This window comes from Fundulus heteroclitus, unplaced genomic scaffold (genome assembly GCF_011125445.2).
Source record: "Fundulus heteroclitus isolate FHET01 unplaced genomic scaffold, MU-UCD_Fhet_4.1 scaffold_37, whole genome shotgun sequence".
In the NCBI taxonomy this organism is placed as follows: Eukaryota; Metazoa; Chordata; class Actinopteri; order Cyprinodontiformes; family Fundulidae; genus Fundulus; species Fundulus heteroclitus.
The window spans coordinates 2,015,856-2,036,095 of NW_023396781.1; the positions used below are offsets into that span (position 1 = coordinate 2,015,856).

General features: G+C 41.2%; 1 protein-coding gene across 1 annotated transcript in view; it reads left to right on the forward strand.

Moving 5' to 3' along the window:
* Positions 1-20,240, forward strand: part of LOC118560031 (baculoviral IAP repeat-containing protein 6-like) — a gene marked incomplete at its 3' end in the record, with an annotated part of 50,001 nt that overhangs the window by 11,074 nt on the left and 18,687 nt on the right. The window contains exons 2-10 of the mRNA XM_036130662.1: positions 64-245; positions 2,681-2,818; positions 5,030-5,223; positions 7,514-7,625; positions 10,450-10,532; positions 10,611-10,836; positions 10,929-11,098; positions 17,084-17,142; positions 17,283-18,932. Coding sequence (XP_035986555.1) covers positions 64-245; positions 2,681-2,818; positions 5,030-5,223; positions 7,514-7,625; positions 10,450-10,532; positions 10,611-10,836; positions 10,929-11,098; positions 17,084-17,142; positions 17,283-18,932 — 2,814 coding nt within the window. The remainder of the gene's footprint in view (positions 1-63; positions 246-2,680; positions 2,819-5,029; positions 5,224-7,513; positions 7,626-10,449; positions 10,533-10,610; positions 10,837-10,928; positions 11,099-17,083; positions 17,143-17,282; positions 18,933-20,240) is intronic.

Consider the following 20,240-nt stretch of genomic DNA (forward strand, 5'->3'; position numbering starts at 1 on the left):
GTCAGGTTAGGGAGCTCCCAGTTAAAATCTAAAAACTGACTTACTGATGTTATTCTCTCCCAGCCAAACCAGGTGGCCGCGTCAGGTGCCAGTACTTCCCTGCCGTCGACAAGGTGCTTTTTGTGGACGACTACGCTGTGGGGTGCAGGAAGGACTTGAACGGCATTCTGCTACTGGACACGGCCTTACAGCCCCCAGTGGCCAAGCCGGAGGATATGGTTCAGCTGGAGCTGCCGGTCACAGAGGTAAGAGGGCGCTGTGACAATCGGACAGGAAGTCTTTAATGTTGTTGGACCTCCAGCTGTGTGTATGTGAAAGTAAATGTTTAACTTTGGCTGGACCATGTAGAAAAAAAGCATACTGATAAAATAGAAATCGTATTGATCCATATCGATAATTACCAACAAATTCAAAACATGCATTTTAAGTGCAGACTTGTCCATTTTGTGCTGTTGCTTAGCGACCTATTTTTAGATGCAGAACACACAAACACTGAATTCAAACTTAACCATTATTTCAACCAACGTTTAAAAAAAAAAGAAAAGAAGGCGTGCTCTCTGAACTCTTTGAAAGGGGCGGAGCCTGGTGACGGAGCATTCCCGGGTCTGCGTTTGTGATTGGTTGGGAGGATGTAATGACTGTAATATTAACCTACATGGCTAGAATGCAAAAAGAAGGAAAACTGTTATTCTATTGAACTTTTTACTGACCCTTTTTTTTTTAAATATCATCTATATACGTCTATGGATTGACATATATAGATCAGTTCATTGTTATTGTTTTGAAGCGGGTTTTTCGCGCATGCGCGCCGAACAGGTAGGCAAAAGACGAACACAATGGCGGACGCAAACAGAGAAACTGACGAGTTCTCCGCGTATTTTTCTTCTTTAGATAACGTATCACAAGATGGTTTTAAGAGTAAGTTGATGGTTGATGGTGTCAGATTGCCAGATCCACACAGCAAAGCCTGAAGGGACGGAGTGAGTCTGTGAAATGCTGGCCAAGTGTTCCGTACCGCGACATATACAGCTGCCTTATAAACACACAGGCCAGTACACACGAGAGAGCACGAAAAGCATGAAACCACTGGATGGCTACAATAATTTTATATTGGGACATGTTCAGACATGTTTGTGTAACATAGGAAAGCGGAGTCAGACACAGACCGCACCTCAGCAGAGAGGTTTAAAAAACATTGTTCGCTAAGGATTGTTTTGGTGTTTTTGTCTTATTAATCCTTTTCACAGACTCATGCCAGAGGGTTTGCATACATTGTACATGTACGTATATTATTACGAAACGAACGTTTACGTCTTGACTTAAGTATATATCCTAATTTTTTATTTATATAATCATTTAAGTAGAACAATGACTAGAGCAGAATTAAGTTGTGTTTACCGCAGATGAAGTGTAGACTGCAAATTCTGTCGTAGTGTGATGGCTCCCCCAGTCCATTGGGAGTGTCTGCCTGCACTCTTTTCATTGAAAATATCCATTTCTTCGTCCTTCGGTAAACAACAGAAACATACATCCAACGATTTGGAATGCCTCTGTGTGCAACCGGGAGCACAACAAGTCGTAGGCATTGTTTAGATTCCAAAAATAAACAAACTAAAAGTACGCTCTAAATCACCCGTTTTGTCATGTAGTAGACGAGAGCAGTGGTGATTTGCCTACACGCCGGACCTGGATGCAGCGCTGACGTCACGCGTGAACTGGTCTATTGTTATTGAATTATCGTCCAGCCTTAACACAAACTTTTGTCTTTTGTATAATTCAAAGAATATTGTGTATTTGTCAGGGAATTATTTTAATGCATCAGTTTCAGAGACAAAATCGACTACTTTAAAAACTATATTTACGCGACGAGGCAGCAGCAGCTGTATTGTGCCTGTGAGACAGCGCTGAGGGAAGTAGGAACCCTCATAGCAACTCGCGTCTCGCTGCTGCCTCGGCAAAGTTGCATTAAAACAAAAAAGTCGTTAAGTCATTGTTGCTAGTTGCTTCTTGAAAGAAAATTCCTAGGGGTGTCCAAAAAGTGGCAAAATACAGCAACAAAGACGCTAAATGAGCATCATTGGACTGTGGTCTCTAGTTTAGCCACTAGCAGCTTCACAGCCAGACAGGAAGGAGCAGGCGGTGATGATTTTTCAAAAGAAGGTACACTACGAATTTTCATGATATTTCAATTCATTTCAAACTGATTATTGGTAGTATAAGTGGAAAAATATAGGTCATGCATAATATAGGGTGTGTATATATATATATATATATATATATATATATATATATATATATATATATATATATATATATATATATATATATATATATATATATATCTCTCATATGCTTTACATCGTTTTAACATGTATTTAAAAAAAACTTCATTCTGCAGATGTGTCTGTTTTTATTTTGCCGTGGCGGTGCCCCACAATCAATTAGTAGCAGAAACCCTATTGTTATTTTCATGCAATACGAGAATAGCAAATAGTTCACATTAAAATTATTACAGTTTGAGGTGAAATAGTTAGATCATTTGACATATTTATTTAGCCGTTTTACCCATTAGAAAAGGGCGAGGAAGCCAAAATCGAGACTGCACCAGAAAAGAGGGCGGCTTTTTTTTTTTTGCTCTGTTTGTCTTTTCAAACCAACTGAAATGTGTTTGTTTGTTTAGGCACAGCAAATGCTGTCGGCATGTCAGGAAAAGATCGATGTGTCCAGCACTGAGGGGTATGAACTTTTTATCAACCAGCTCAAAGAAGGTCTGAAGAATACCTCACATGAGACTGCAGCCAATCATAAAGTAGCTAAGGTAAGCTAATGAGACACAAACAATGCTTTTTTTTGTTCTGTATTCTCTGAAGGCACAGGATACTACTAGGAATGTCTTCCTCCTCTTTCATTTTTTACAGTATCATACAGTATGGCTGGGACTTTATTGTGTTGTTTTATTGTTATTGTGAAAATTAAGAATTTGGGTTTATCTTGACAAGGACTTCTAATTATTACTGCCTGAAAACTCCAAAAACTGCCAGCATTGTCAGAATTGGGATTTTAGCTGTTTTCTCCACGGTTGTTTTTTCAGAGCATCGATAAATGTCAGGGAAGAAAGGTGCAGAGTTTTTATAGAAAAGCCCAATGAAATTTAATGCAGCAAATAATAGTAATATAGATATAAGTGATTTAATGTTCCCAGGATATAATGGGCAAAAAAAATGGGAAATGATAAGATGAGATAAGATAGGCTTTACTGATCTCACATTAGAGAAATTCACATGCCACATCGGCTCATAAAAGGTGCAAAAGTAGGAAAGGTGCATCAGTTATATATGTGTGTGTGTGTGTGTGTATGTATATATATATATATATATATATATATATATATATATATATATATATATATATATATATATATATATATATATATATATATATATATATATATATATATATATATAGATAGATAGATAGATAGATAGATAGATAGATAGATAGATATAGATATGTCTGTGTGTATAAATGCAAGTTACTGACTGCATTTTAACGATTCCACAAATATCAAACAAGAATCTTAAACTAAGTGGAAACAAACCACAGGGGCCCAGGTGTTTTCAGGAGGGTCTTAAGACCATCCACCGCCATTGAGTGGAAGAGTCAAAATATCTTGGAGTCTTGTTTACGAATGAGGGCTGAATGAATTGGTGCTACCAAAAAGGCTCAGCTCTGATTTACCCACCGGCCTACACTCCAACCCCAGGGTGCTTGCGCAAGTCTTGAAAGTCTTAATAAGTATGGGGAAAAAATGTATGGTAGAATTTTACAGTATGCTCAAAGGCATTGTGAAATGGGAAATGGGAAGGTAGGCTATAAAACTATAATTTTACTAACTGGTCATGTACTGTATTAGCCTAATGGAGTCAAACACTTGTCTGATGTGAAATTCATGTACTTGTGATTTTCATGTTTTGAAACATTTTCATCAGTAAAAGCATAATTTACTGTGAATAATGCATTTGTTCATTAAATACTAGCCTATAAAAATTAGCATTTCTAATAAACACAGTTTGTACAATCTCAACCAATGAAGTAGGCAGTAGGCACACAAGTATACAAGTACATAAAGTTAAGGTCTTGGGGGGGGGGGGGGAAATCAGTTTTAAAAAAGTCTGGAAAAAGTCAGGAATTTTAATTTGGAAAAAGAGCAAGCACCCTGAACCCTGACCTACAGCCATGAGATTTGGGTCATGTCCAGAAGAACAACATCCTGGATACTAGTGGCTGAAATGAGCTTCCTCCGTAATGTGGCTGGGCTCTACCTTAGAGACGGGGTGAGGAGCTCCACCATCCAGGAGGGGCTCAGAGTAGAGCTGCTGCTCCTCCACATAGAGAGCTGTCAGCTGCAGTGGCCCGGGCTTTTCTTCTGAATGTCCCTGGACGCCTCCCTCAGGAGGTGTTCTAGGCATGTCCCACCAGGAGGAGACACGCTCTCAGTTGTCTGGGGGACTGGAGTCTGGGCGTCTGCTGCTTTCTGCGACCCGGTCCCAGATAAGCTTGGGACGACAAGAACGAGTCTCAACAAATAAATGAAAAAGAGAAGTAGCTGAAAAGCCCCCGTCCATCGCCTCTTGGGGGCAGCACAGCGAGAGGAAGAAAGTTCAGCTGTACACACACAGGGATAATGGCTTTTTGCTGAAAAAGGAAGTAATGAGACAAACTACAGCCGGGGTACTGCAAAGATTTACTTTTTGGAGACGGTGGGAGATGATAAAGGTGTGGGGACCGAGTGGATGGAGCAACCAACTCAGCAGCCGTTCAAGCTTATTCAAACACTGGTTCCTGGACAACAATGCTGGGTTTTACAGTTCTAAATTGTAATTGGAAAGGATTAAATGAGGATGCTATTCTAAGGAATGTACCTTGGTTGTATCTTTAAGTTGCTGACATTAGCAGCAACATTGACAGACGCTCTTCTCCTGGTTTAAGCAGATATGTTTGATTACTGTCTTCTATCTGCTTCTTTCAGTGGGCAACGGTCACGTTCCATCTCCCTCATCACGTGCTGAAGCTTGTGGCTGGTGCCATCGTCAGTGAGCTGAAGAAGATTAACCAGAACGTTGCTGCCTTATCGGTAGCCTCCTCCATCATGGACAGGCTCTCCTACCTCCTGTCAAGCGCCAGGCCTGAGCTCGGGGTGGGCCCTGGGCGCTCTGTAGACAGGTTGGGCCACCCGCTTTCTCACATTGAGTCTGTCACTACATCACTAAACAATTAACCTGCATTGAGTGTTAGAAGGTGTGGTCCTGGTGGCACTTTTTCAGGAGAGGCCATTTAACATGGATGTTTCAGTCTCTTGGATCTTCTAATTTGACAAAAATTCTTTAGGTCTTTGTTTTTAATCCAGCAAGGTTTCCGCGGGGCATTAAAAGTCATTAAATTATTTTATTTTTTAAATTAAGGCCTTAATTAGCATTAAAAGTCATTAAATGTGATTATTGGTGACATTATTTTTTTTCTAAAAAAAAAAAATTACGGTCATAAAAACAGTTTCGTCATATATTATCAGATATAACTGATTCCGCATGTTTGCGCTGAACTGCTTCCGGTTGATCGTAAAGCTGTTTGTTTTTACAATGTTCGGAAAAGAAGCTCGAGGCGGAGAAAGATTTGGGAAAATGCAAATTTCAACAAAAGTAGATGGAAAACGAGGAACTCGGGACATGGCTGCAGCCTGTCAGCATTAAGGATGAGGAAGGATTTTGCCGTGTTTGTAAAAAAATGAAGCTGCACAATGGGTGTCAACGCTTCATGATTTCACATGAAGTCGGACAGTGTAGTCCAGGGTATACGCGGGTATACGATGCATAGCATAGCCATTTATTATTCAGTCAGCATTGCCAATCACAGACAGGGTTCTTTCCATCCAATCAGAGTAGGGCTTGCAAATACTGCATTCAGATGGATTAAATGAAAATGCTGCAGCTTTTGGCAGAAATTATGAAACATAACGGTGAGATTGAAGAAAAAACAACAACCAATAAACAGTTTAATGTTTTTGCCTAAAATATTTAGTTTAAAATAATTCCTTGAGTTACTAAGTGAGGTGTGAAAAATCTTTTTGTCTCTTTTCTTTCAAGCTTCTGGGTGAAGATGCAAAAGTTTCTTGTGATCATAATTATCATCATCATTGTCATCATTATTTAAAGAGCACTTTAACAGGAGGTAAAACAAACTAACATCTAATAAAATAACTTGGGTAAAGACTCAACAATTTAAAACAACAAAAATAATAATAAGCTGTTTAAATCCTTAAAAACAAGCAGAAGTTCTTTAAACTGAACTCTAAGATAAACAGGCAACCAGTGAAGGGAGGCCAGGATGGGGTAATGTGCTTTATTTTATGTTTTTCCATTAAAAGGTGTGTAGCAGGATTTGAACCAGCTGCACACATCTGAGTGACGACTGACCGATTCAGAGATAAAGAGAATTACACTAATCCAGCCATGATGAATGAAGGTTTAGAGTAGTGTTTCCATATTTATGCCTTGAAAGAATAGGCTTTACCTTTGCTTTGTTCCTTACATGATAAAAATGATTTAACTGAGGTCCCCGAGGTGACTGTCATGTTTAAAATCAAGGGGCTAAACATTCATTGTCAGGCTGTCTAAATCAACAGGATCAGCAGTTCTTTGGGTGTTTCAACTGGTATATTTGACAATTCATGATTTGCAAAGACAAAGTAATTTGAGTTTTGATGTTCTCCTCATCATTAACTTTATCTCTTTCTATAGATTTTCATTCAATTTAGGAATTTCCATATGCCTTATCATCTAGGTCTAAATTAAAAAACCTACAGTAAAGTAATGAATTGTTGATTCTGGATGTAGTGTAGAAATTCCTTTTTAATATAAACCAAAGAAAATTTTACATTACCTGCCAGAAGCTGGATAAAATCTTTTAAAAAAAGAGACAACAGTATTTTCACACCTCACGTAGTAGCTCAAGGAAATATATTTAGGCTAAATATTTTAGGCTAAAACGAGTAAACCCTAGTGATGGATTTTTGGGTAAACTAAATAGAGCAGTGTTACATGTCATTGTTTCTAAAACGGCATTTTTCTGAGCTGCGTCTAAAAGGGCAAACATTGAGAGTATACCTACTGCTCCAGGGACCACTACACCACTGCGGACAGCCACAGATCAGCTGCAAGGGGCAGACAACGGCATATATATATATATATATATATATATATATATATATATATATATATAGTACTTGTTGATGGCATTAAAAATATTTCTACGGGCATTAAATTAGGCTTACTCATTCCTGTATAAACCCTGTCCAGACTTTGGTCTTGAGATCACATTTGTTAAGGTTCCAGTTTATTGCAACTTTAGGACAATTTCAGGGTGTGTTGAACATATGAAGATTTGACATACTGGTCACTGTAAACCACACACCGTGGTGGGTTCCAGACCTCCATTTAAAGAGTGTTGCTTTCCACAGGTCACTGATGTACAGTGAGGCCAACAGGCGGGAGACGTTTACGTCATGGCCACACGCCGGTTACAGATGGGCTCAGCCAGATCCAATGGCTCAGGCAGGCTTTTATCACCAGGTATGTTCTGACACAGGTCTTAGCTAACAGCCAGATAGATTTTACTATATTCATTTTTCTAAAAATTAGCATGTAATGAAAAGACTGGCTAGAGGACTAAACACCACATCAGTGTGGGATGGGAGGTGATGAGGCTTTAATGGTACATGCGTACATGTAAAAAAGAAAAGATTGGATGCAAATTTTCTTCCATCAAATGTTGCTGTATTGAGTAAATAAATAAGATTTTATGAACTGTCACTTCATGCTTGCTCAGTATGAGGGATTGCTGCAAAGCCATGGACAATGCAGACGACTCTCCCTGTGGCTCTAACAGTGTTTCCCACAGGAATTTGCTTAGGCGAGGTGGTGAGTTGTCGACCGGAACCAGTTTTGCGCAGATGACTGCCGGGGGGGGGGGGTGTTCGGAGGGACACAATCAGTGTCCGAAATTAACTTCCTGATTCACCGGCCAAGTTGTAGATGTAAAAAAACAGGCATATTTTTTATCGACCAAAAAATTAATCCTCACCTGACCTCTCAATTTTTACCAAAATTTAAGAGTGAGATTATGTTAATTTGGTGTTTGGGGGGGGGGGGTGGTTGGGGGCGTGGCTGACTGGACCCTGGAAAATAAATCTTTGTTTCCTACCTTTTGATGGGAAAATATTAAGTTTATTATAAAAGGTACAATATGAATTATCAGATTCACATCCAGGCAATAAAAAACACTACAGATTATCATTATTCTACCCATGTTGGTCTCAATAGTGAACGAGGCAGAGTTTCATCAAACCTATACAGTCCAACATTTTTCCCTCAGCTGCCACACTTAAAGCCCGCTGGGGTTCACGCTGCGTCTTTACGCTGATCCAGCTGCTGGATAAACAGTGGGGAAAATGCATAAATGAAGACTGTAAAGGGCTCCTTTAGAGGAGAGAGAAGGAAAAATGGGTCTGAGCTAAAGCCCCTGATGTTACAACTTCCTTAAAATGACCCTTAAAAGTGCGCACCTACATTATATGTAACGCAGTAAGAGCGGTGAAGCACAGAGACACATTACATTCTGTATGTAAAACTATTTACATTTTATTCTATTTAACTACTTACCTTTCCACATATAGTTAACCGACGATGAAGACGTTTTTTTCCCCCCCACACGTCTCCTCGGATGATCAAAGAAAATTACTGGCGTAGTAATATAACCAACCAGGGGGTGTCGCAACTCAGTATTATCTGCCGTACAGTTATCAATGCTGTTTTATTATTGTCTGGGCCTGGCAATGAATTAAAACTTCAGGGTTTTTTTTTTTTTTTTTTTTTTTAATGTTGGCGAGGCGGTAGCGTGAGTTTGGCAAGGCGGCCACCTCGCCAAGATAGCGCTGCGGGAAACACTGGCTCTACGCTTCTCCAGGAGTGAATGCTGCTTGTCGGGACTTTGAAGCAATCAACTTGTTCCCTTATATAGGAACAATTTTGACCAATCTGTATAATGTGATTGATTTTGACTTTGTAAAGTGCCTCGAGATGACATGTTTCATAAATTGGCGCTATATAAATAAAATTGAATTGAACTGAACTATAGAAGGCTAAGTTGTTAAATAGAGCAGTGCATCATATGAACTTAATTACTTTCTACAATGAGACCAACAAGCAGATACTGCTTCAAGATTCAAAAGTTGTGTTGAAACCTGCAATACAGATTCACTTAAATGGGAAAAGGAATAAGACTGCAAATGAAACAAAAATCCAGCTGCAAATGAGTTTTCAGTGGGCTTCATGAAGAATCCAAGTCCATTTCATGACAGTTTGCATAAAGCTTGCATATAAAGGAATCAGAAGCACTACAGTGTGATGGTGTGTCCTGGCTTCACGCTGAATAAGTTTCTATGTGCAGATGGCGAAAAGTCTAACGATCACAAGACAACCTGCATAGAAAGAAAAGCTAATTTGATGTTCTATTGATCCTGTGCATCAGTCGGCATCTCCCTTGAGGAATATACCCTCACACATTATACCTTCAATCTACACGTTCTTTACCTTTCACAGTCAGCTGAAGGTAGGACTTTTCCATATATTAGAAATAATTCTTATTTGTAACGGTAGGTGGATAGACTAATGATTATCTGGGGTCTGTGTTTGCTATGAACTGAAAGCAGAAAGCTATCAACACCTTTTAATTATTTAACACAAGTGTTAAAATAAACATAATCATAACATTATGGGGGCTGCTGCGTCGGCAACAGGAGCTTTGAAAAGGGACCGTTATTTCTCTGCATGAAGAATATCGTGTTGCGTGACACTTGACAGCACTGCCTATTAAGGTTTGTTGCAGGACAGCAGGGAAATGTGCTATAATGCTAGCCAGATTCAACAAGTCATCATGTAAGTGCACACAAGAGCTGGCCTGGTAGGGCGGGGGCCTTAGAACGGTGCCCTGCAACTGTATACTTCTCAGGGGTATACATGTGGCTTTTAGTTCTAAAGAAGAGTTTATCTGGCATAAATAACCACAATCTTCTTTTGGCCATATTAATGCATCCATACTATGCAGGAGTGTGTGCTCTAGTCTGTACACACATCTGGTCGCCAACAGCTTTTCTATTGGTGCAGCAACGGAGTCTTGAGATGTTGGGACACAGGGCTTATTTTGGGTCCTACATGTTTAGTTAGACAGAAACATGGCCTCCCCTCTCCCACTATGTGCTCACAGTTGGTCGCACGTTCATAGCAAAGCTAAAGTCTAGCAGACATCAGCAGTAGTATCAGGTGTTTGTGTTTTTCTAAAAGAAAACTGTGATTGGACATGAAGTGTTCACAAGCCCGTCTCGCTCTCTGTCCACAGCCTGCCTCAACAGGGGATGACAGAGCTATGTGTTTCACCTGCAGTGTGTGTCTAGTCTGTTGGGAACCCACCGATGAGCCCTGGTGAATGGAATCCACTTATCATGCAGCAGCATTTATCTCATGCCATGCTTGCCTAACAGCCCTGCCATATTCCCCCAGGTCTGAACACGAGAGACATTCTCCTAACTGTCCATTTGTCAAGGGAGAGCATACGCAGAACGTCCCTCTGTCTGTAACGTTGGCGACCAGCCCCGCTCAGTTCCCTAACAGCCCTGACAGTTCAGACAAGATCACCTGCTACGGCTTTGGAAGCTGCCCACAGTTCTTAGCTGCTGCCACAAAGAGGGGCAAGGTCTGTATCTGGGACGTCTCTAAAATGATGAAGGTAAGAGCTGTCGGCGGCGATTGTGTGACAACGAATGCTGACTTTCTTTCCTCCGTTTTTAAGGATTTAGACAGAAATGTTGTTGTTAACAGGTGCACCTAAAGTTTGACGTGAACCCGTACGATCCAGCCATCCTCCGGCAGCTGATCCTGGGCAGTGGTGAGCAGGGCCAGCAGGTGCTGACTGAGTCTCGGAGGCCAACTCTAACTTGGTTGGAGGAGTCGTCTTCCTGCTCTGACCTACCAAAGCTAGAGGGAGACAGGTAAAGGACACCTTTACTAGTCCGTATTATCAGACACAGACATGGACACACAAAAAAACCTGCGATTTTGAGAATGACCTTAGTTCTGATGACTCTGTCTTATCTGCAGTTTTGGAGAATATCTGATCAACTTTATGCCACAGATTGTTGAGACACAGGTTGCAATGTTAACAGGTTAATAACGATCTACAGCAGAGGTCAAAAAATCCTAAAAAAAGGAAAGCAAGCACAAGGCAGCCAGGCAGAAGGCTGGCTGTTACTGATGATGTAACAAAATCACAGCTATTCAAACAGTGTCCTCCAAAGTAAAGTGACATTCTTCCACAGCACTTAAATTTGAATATCATTAAGTCAATAATAAAGGTCAGTGTTTTGACTTTACAAACTTTTAGATCATTCCATGAACAAGTTGCATAGTAGGAAAAGGTTGTTTTTGTCAGTCCTGGGGACATTCAAACGCAGCTTGGACCTAGTAGCATGCATAGCACAAATGTCTTCAGTTCAAAAACGGCTTCATAAAGAGAAGATTTAGATGTTAATTTGCCTAGTCGAGGTGGACAAAGTCAGGGCAAACGTTTAAAAGCCAGGGGTTTGGAGACCTCAAAGTCAGCCTACCAACTTACTACAAACTGTTGTTTTGAACACAGTCAGCATGTCACCAGCTACACTGGTCAATGACTGCTTTTGATAACAATTGTTATTGAAAAGAGTCAACTTTTGGTAGCATTCAGGTAAATGTCGTCCTTTTTGCACAGTTCTGAGCAGCGTTGTTACTGTGACAGGCATGAATGGTTGCCAGGATTGCTTTTTATGGTAATAGAAAACTTTTTATTAGTGATCAAAACCCAGCAGAGCTGAGTGGAAGCAGTCTCCTGGTTCTTTACATATTCAGCCAGTGTTTTATAGTGATGCTTAAACAGCATTACTGTGATGTAGCTCTTAAAATGGGGTCAAACCATTGCTTTGACAGCATGTGTTATATACATCTCAAACTCTGCCTGTCTAAATTCTCAGTTATCCGGGTCATCGCAACAGCAAATGGGTTTGAATCGGAGGCAACCGGACTTTTGCTTAGTTTTTCTGAAAACGTTTCGAGACTATCCAAGAGTCTTTGACAATGCTAGTGTCTCATTTGTTTCGTGATCTCATCAAAAGGCCTTTTACACTAGGCCAGCCCTGATTGGCTGAGGACAAGTCTGTCAGAGCCAAGCATGGTCATGTCCCGCCCCCTGCCTATATATAGAGCTGGCACTGCACAGGCACATCAGTCAAAATGTTCCAGCTTGTTTTCTCTCTTCCTAGCAGACTTCCTGGAGCTTAGCTCAACTGTCTATAAACACAACTGCAAACTCTGTTGCTGAGCGCTTTGTTCTGGACTGCTAGTGTATTTTTGAGAGAAAACTACCTTCCAATCTGTTGCAAAAAACACTGCAGAGAAATTCCTACAAGGTCACTGTTATATCAGTCTGCATCATGAATGCCTCTTCAATGATGATTGCATATCAAGGGAGGCTGGATGAGGAGAGGACTGCATCACTGGATGCTGTGCTGTGAGAGCAAGTGTCCATCCTCACTGATCACTCTTCATCTCCATAAAGTAGCGATCCAGGCTACGGGGAGAGCCAATGGGGTTCATATTGCTGCAAAAGAGCCACACGGTTAAACTTAACCACACTTTGCACCGGGAAGAAAGACGGCATCAAAGCAAAAGAGGTGTGAGGGAAAAGAAAAGGGATGATGCAGCCTTAAAGCTATGTCTTGTTAGACAGACACTGCTCCCCCATCCCAGCCTAGGGTTGGGAATTGAAAAGATTTTCACGATTCCGATTCCCTTATCGATTCTGTGAAACGATTTGATTCCTTTTCGATTCTCTTTTCGATTCCAATTTGGGGAAAAAAGGAGAACAGTTTGATGATGAGCATCAACTTTGTTTACCTAACTATCACACGACCTTACAAACTACCAAGGTCAAGATGTCCACAGCAAATGTGCAACTGGAGTAACATTTATATTTGTTTAAATAAAAAAAGGAATATAAGAACAAACTTAAATACACTAGATGAGTTCTTTAGAATACAAGAAAATGTAAGTTTGTTGTGACAGTTGCTTATTAATCTTTCTTTAGATAACCTCAGTCATCTAAATCTAACAGAGAAGCCATCCGTTTAATGAAAAAGCATTACTGGACAATTTCGGGAAATAAACTCATCTCCCCCTGATTTAAGTAAACGAGCATCACCTTTCTCTCGCTCCCTGAACTGCGGAGCAACTTTATAGCATGTTTCGTTACATCCATTGCAATAGCTAGAATCCTGTAATAATTCCAGCTACCAGTAGTTCTAATTAAACATGCTACCAATGAAGGGCTGGATTAATGAGAAAGGCACACTCCCTTAATAACCCTAAAAAGAGGTAGGAAACTGGTTTATTTCCAGAAATGGCATGATTTACTAGGAACCAGCCAGTGATGTAAAACTAGCTACTTACCACCAGAGTTGCCTTCCATGCTGGTCGTAACTTTAGCTTCTGTCCGGTAAGAATCAAAAACACGGCATTCATTAAATTGTATGCCATGTTGTGCGCGCAGGAATTTCTGCCTTTTGGATCTATTTCCTCCCGCGGATGTATATGCTGATGGGGCGGCACTTTTTTTTTTGGTTTCGCTTTAAGCCTGATCACGTCGTGCGCAAGTTACGCACACGTGCTTACTGAACGCTGTGTGCGTAACTTGCGTATAAAACGTGACGTAACTTGCGTTAAAAAAACGTGCTAACGTTGTGCTGCTCAGACCCGCGGCACGACGGAATCGAAAGAGAATTGTTAAGCGAGCTGCCAAACGGTGCCACGGAATTGGAAAACACGGAACCGGTTCTGAACAGGAACCGGTTTTCCATTCCCATCCTTACCCAGCACCAAACTTTCGCTCAAGCTGCGGCATGCTTAGGGCTGGACGATATAGAAAAAAAGCTTATCGATTAAAAAAAAAAAGCATATTGATCAATATCGATAAGTATTGAAAATATTTAAAACCATATTTTATGTGCAGCTCTGCCTGAACATTTTATGATATTGCTAGAAAATGTAATTTTAATAAAGAACACAAACACAAATCTTTATTTAACCAACTTTTTTAACCATAACAGAATTTTTTTTTAAAGAAAAATAACTCAAGAGACCTGAATTATGTTATTAAATACTGACAAAGAATAAAGTAAAGTGACCAGTAAAATGACCAAAATAAATATACCAATACCATTTTATCACAAAGAGGGGAGCCCATTTTAGCTGCTATACCTGCTTTGTTTTGGAAGAAGCTCCGTAAGATTTCTCCAAATATGACGCGGAGTGGCGCGGGGCTAAAATGGCTCGTGCTGCTGCGGGTGTGAGCGGCTTATGTGATGAAACAAGTTGGTTGCGTTACCAGACTTTGTTTTTACCGGTTCCTTGCAAGTTTTACAAATCACTGGTTTATTTCTGTCAGACTGGTGAACTAGTAAAACCTCGTTTTAGGACCGTTTCCTCCGCTGCTCCTTGCTGCGATATATTCACGTGCTCTGTGTTATGGTTTGAGAGGGCGGGGCTTTGTGACGGTGTGCCTGGGTCCGCGATTACGATTGGTCGAGAGGAAGTAGTGACTGTAGCATCAACTAATATGATAGGCTGAAAGGAAGGAAGGAAAACTGTCTATCGAAGTTCTATCGACCCTATTTTTTCCTATCGCGCCACACGTCTATAGATCGATTTATTATTGAATTGTCGTCCAGCCCTAGGCATGCTTACCTCCCACTTGCAGAATTCTCTAAGCTACTTAAAGGTGGAGTCGGCAGTTTTTATTTTTATTTTTCCGGAAGTTTCCCCAAGTCCCTTTTTGAATGACTGCGCAAGAGTTGCTAGTAAAGGCTGATTCACACGGCAGAATTTTAAAATAGTCGGCCGATTTTCATAGCCTGAGAAACACCACACGTAACAATAAAAAATCGTAAGTATATCAGGTTTGCTCGTACAGTATGTGGTGTCTGGTCAGATGGCAGGCAGAACACACCACACATGAACAGATTTCACTCACGAACATTGAGACGTCAGACGGGAACTCTCCTTGGGCGTTCCCATTATGAGACACGTAACAAATGCTCTGACAGAGAACAAGGGTTACAAAAGTAACATTGTTTTAGAGGGTTGTTCCAAAGGTTATGTCTGTCAGGAATTAGGGCTTTAAAACAAACTTTCTGGTTTAAGAAATAGTGGGAAGTTTGATTGTGATGTTTTTTTTTTCTTCTTAAATATGATGAAATGTTCTCTTAAACAAAAGTGTGACAGTATCATTCAGGGCTCCTGCTGAGGGTTTGTAGGTGTTCACCAAGCTGCCTGTTCAATGATTTTAACACCTTGTTGATTAGGGCTGAACGATTTTGGAATATAATCCAATTGCGGGTTTTTTTTTTTTTATCTTAATATTGCGATTTAATGCGATAATTTTTTTTTCAGTTTAATTTATCATGTCTTCTTAAACATATACAAACAACAAATCAATCTGTTTGATTGCTGTGCAGATTAGGTGCTAAAAGAGCCGCTGCGTCTCAACTTGGAGCAGAAATGATTGCTTTCTGCCTACGATATAGTTGAACCAAAATTGCGATTTGATTTTGACTTTTCTCTGCATTAACCACAAGCAACAAAAATGGCCTCTAGATAAAGATGTTTGTAAACAAGGACTATTTAAAACAAGAACTTTTAATGTTTTTAATAATCAGAGTATTATTCAAGACAACAGCTTTTAATTGATTTAGACATCAATCCTTGTTGAACATAAAGTGCAACCAACAAGCAAATCTATGTGTTAAACTGATTGACCACTACTGCTATGGCGAGATTCCTGAAAGTTTATGGTAACAGTATGATTATAAAAACTCTAAAACAAGTAATAAAATTAGATTATCTCACTGCTGCAACTGTCTTCCCTTCCATGTGGAGGCAAACCCACTTTAACATGTGGCCAACACGTGTAACTAATTGTTCCATAGCCAAAAATTGCAGACCTCTGCGATTTGGAAATTGTTTTTTTTTTAATTGCGATTATATTGCAAATGCGATTAATTGTGCAGCTCTATTGTAGATTTGTTTTCTCTGGCTCAGTGTAGCTGCTGAAAATGGTTCTAACAAGTTGTGAAAAAATGAAATTACATAACAAACCAGAGCAACAAAAGTGAAAGTTGTTTTACACAAAAGAAAATGGACAAGCCTTGTGACTAGAGGTTGACCAATATATCGGCTAGCCGATATTTTTTTTTTCTTCTTCCTGTTATGATCCATTAAAGCGTTCAGCAGCCATGCCTTCACATCACATGAAGCACAAACATTGCTACTCCCTCCCTGGCAGAGAGCAGCTGATAATGTAGTAAGAGTGCCAACAACAGCAAAGGTATGTTTTGAACTTTTAATGTAGTTTTGTGTGTTTAGTTTTGCTGTATCTGGCCATTGAAGGTCTGCCTCTGTCTCAGTGTGAGCAGGAGGAAACAGCGGTGTGTCTTTTTCACTCTAAACATCCACATCAGATCTCCAGCTGGCGAGCTGCCCACCGCTGTGCATGTGTTTGTTCCCATAGAGAATCGTGCAGATGAAAACAAGTACCAATCACTAGGCGTACAGCATCTAACTTTACATAAAACAATGTCCATACACTGCAGTGGCGGTAGGTGTTTTTTTTCTCCTCCTTCCCACTGAACTAAAGAAGCTCTTTTCTCTCTTTGACACGTTCAGTAAGAGCGAGCAAAGCGCTGCCGAAAGAGTCGTTGCAAGTTTTGCAGTGTACGTTTCAAACTGCAGTCTGAAGCTGATTGTTAATAATGGTTGGTTTAAGCCCAAGTTCGTAAACCTGAGATCGATCTCTAGTTGGGAAATCACCAACTAGTCTAAATTCTCTAAAGTTCTAAAGTCTAGTCTAAAGTTTTCTCTTCTTGTGCTAATTTTTGTAATCGCTTTTTCAGTGATGATCAGCTGGAGGACTCTGACAGCGAGGAGCCTTCACGGTCAGAGTCAATAACAGGTGAGCAACTTCAGCTGTCCTTTTTTGTTGAGGTAGTGTTGTCTTTAATAATCTAAATAAATAATAAAATGATTTTTATTAATCAAAAACAACAGGTTTCTTGTCCCAATAACTTTCAGACTGTACTGATCTTGTTGCAGGTCAGCCATCCCAGTGGGAGAGCATGGACCTGAGTCTCAGTGTGACAGCTCTCAGTGTGCTACAGCAGCCAGAGAAACTTCAGTGGGAAGTAGTTGCCAGTGTATTGGAGGACACTGTCAAGGACTTGGAGGAACTTGGTGCAAACCCTTCATTAAACCAAACAAAGGCCCACAGCCAGGCCAAACCAAAAGACAAGGTGGCTGACCATCACAACATTCCCTTTCCCTGCTTGCTAGCTGGAGGACTACTCAGTTACCGCTCAGCCTCCTTAACCCCCCTGGCTGTTCCCCCATCTGCCTCAACTTCAACGCGCAGGACCACCGATGGCCCACTAAGGACTCAGGCTGCTGAGCCTCTTACTGCATCTCTACAGGAACATGGTCCAATGGAGATTGATCCTTGCCACCCCCAGACTGTTGCCCAGGAGCAAAGCTTCTCTAACTTGGCAGGATCTCAGCTGCTGAATCCCTCCTCTTTGCCAGCTGTACGCAGGACTATACCTGTGCTGTTGCTATATAGTATTAGAGAGGTGGATGACAAATCCTCAGGACAGGTATTTGCTCATATGAACAATTTAATGAGCAAGGGTCTGCATGAGGAAGGCTTCAGTGTGCCACAAATCATTGAAATGGAATTTGATACACATGAGCAACTACTTCTTCAAGATCCCCCGATCACATACATTCAGCAGTTTGCTGATGCAACTAATCTTGCAGGGATAGACGGGCATGTGGACAAATGGAGCACACTGGCAGCAGCAAGTGTTTCCAATCCCCCTCGACCAGGAACACTGGTACAGTGCTTAAGGCTGCCAAAACAGCTGGAAGAGGAGAACCTCTTTGTGGACTCCATTGTGCCGTGCTGGGATGGAGTGCACCTTTTGGTTGGTCTGAAGCCTTGCGGTTTTGAATCTCTAAGTGCTTCAAACCAAGTTGAGGCTCTTAACAATCTGAACCGCCTACACTCGGCCCTTTGCAGCCAGCGTGAAGTAGACTCTCTTCGCCCTTTGGCTAATGGAATGGAAGGCCATCACCCAGGGGGGTCTCCACCTCAGACTCCCTTTATAGTACCTCCAGGAAACCACCAGCAGCAGCAGGAGAGGTCCCAAAGTCGTGGGAGTGGAGGGGGCTATCTTGCACTCTACAAGTTCAACTACTCCACTCGAATTGTCACTTTGGAAGAAGAGCCAATCAAAGTACAACAGATTTGGGACCCTTGTGATGCCATTACTTCTCTAATTTTGCTTCCCCCAGATGTGCTTGATAGTAGAGAAGATGAGAGTGAAGAGGCCCCAGAAGAAGCACTTCTTTCAGCTGCAAAAAATGGTTTGTCTGGGCCTGGAAGAGACCTGTCTGGATCAGAAATTGAGACTGCATGTGAAGCAGCCACAACCAGCAGTGCTGGTAATACCACAGGTCCTTCTACCTCTGCCTCCAGTCATAAAGAATGCAAGAAAACAGATATGGCAGGGCTTGGACATCTCGTGGTGACCACACAGGGCGGTTTTATCATGATATTGGACCTGTCCACTTTGGAGGTTCTGGCCAAGGTGGAACCACCCAAAAAGGAAGGGTTAACTGAGGAAACCGACCCGTTTGTCTCAGTGACCTACTGTTCTGGGACGGACCGCCTTTGTGCCTGCACTAAAGGTAATGCTTTTATACTGTACTTGCATGTTTGCTGACAGACAGCACAGTTTTTAACTTTGTATTTGCAAATTCATTAAGCCAGACAGGATTCTACAGCGTTGTGTGAGCTGTTGAAAGTACATTAGATTATTCTTATTTCCTACCAGGCTGGTGTGTGTGTTTTAATACACACTTTGGTCATACTAGTTAAATCATTCAGACATCCTAACCTTTGCTGTTCCTGGGATATAGCAAGAAAGTGTACAGACAAGGAGTTTGTTGGTGGTAGATATTTTTGAACAGCTTTGTCAACTTTGTTTTACTTGTGTAGGTAGTATAAGGAAGGTCTGGGTTCTGTTGCCTTTTGACCCCAAACAAAAATGCATTCCCAACCACAGCAATAACCTCTATCTTTCAAATTGATGAATCTGGATTTTCTGAGTTTCTGATTTGAGAGGTAAGGGAGAGAAAATGTTCCTCTTCTACTGCATGTCCCAGAGCCAACTGTCGTGGTGTCGTTCTGCTCAGACTTGGCCTTCAATTATACAGTGTATGGGATTTTTTAAAGAGGACCTATTGCGCCCCCCCCCCCCCCCCAAAAAAAAACAAAAAACCCAGCAACATAAAAATGTCTGTAAAGCTCCTGTATCTGCGACAGTGAAGCAGTAAACATACCGGACAACATAAGCTAACGCTAGCTGTTATTAGCTTGATGGCCATAAACAGCCCAATGGCCTGTTGCTGCTCGTCTGAACACCCCCTTCAAGATGCACAGTGCTGTACCACGCAATGTTCCGTTCTGCTGCAGTACGCTAACCCCCCAAGCTAATGCTAACAATAGGCTACTGATAGCCCTCGGTCCATTTAGAAACATAATATTCAGAAACTGTTGCTGCCTCCTTGCTGGTTGTGCAGGAGGCTCTACTTCCTCTGCTTATGGGTCTCACTCGGGGTCAAAGATCTATGGTAGTACCAGTGTACATCTGTTTGCACCCATTTTCACGTGTATAAAGTGCAAGTGTAAACATTGAGTTGGGTGGCATGTGGCCAGCTACAGTCCAAGCTAAGCGTGGTTTGTGTATTTTAAATTCCTCGATCTTTGAAAGCGACTTTAAGCGGTCATTAAAGTTCCCGTCTGGATGAAAACCTCCTGGTCTGAATAGCTAACGCGCTTGCTACTATTATCTTGACACAAATTATGTCCACGCTGCGCCCCCCCTTTGACCCGCATGACATGACGCACGTTGCGCATCCCCGTTCTGCAAACACCCCATTTTGACAGAACATGACGTCTTAGGCTACGTTCACACTGCAGGGAAATGCGACTCA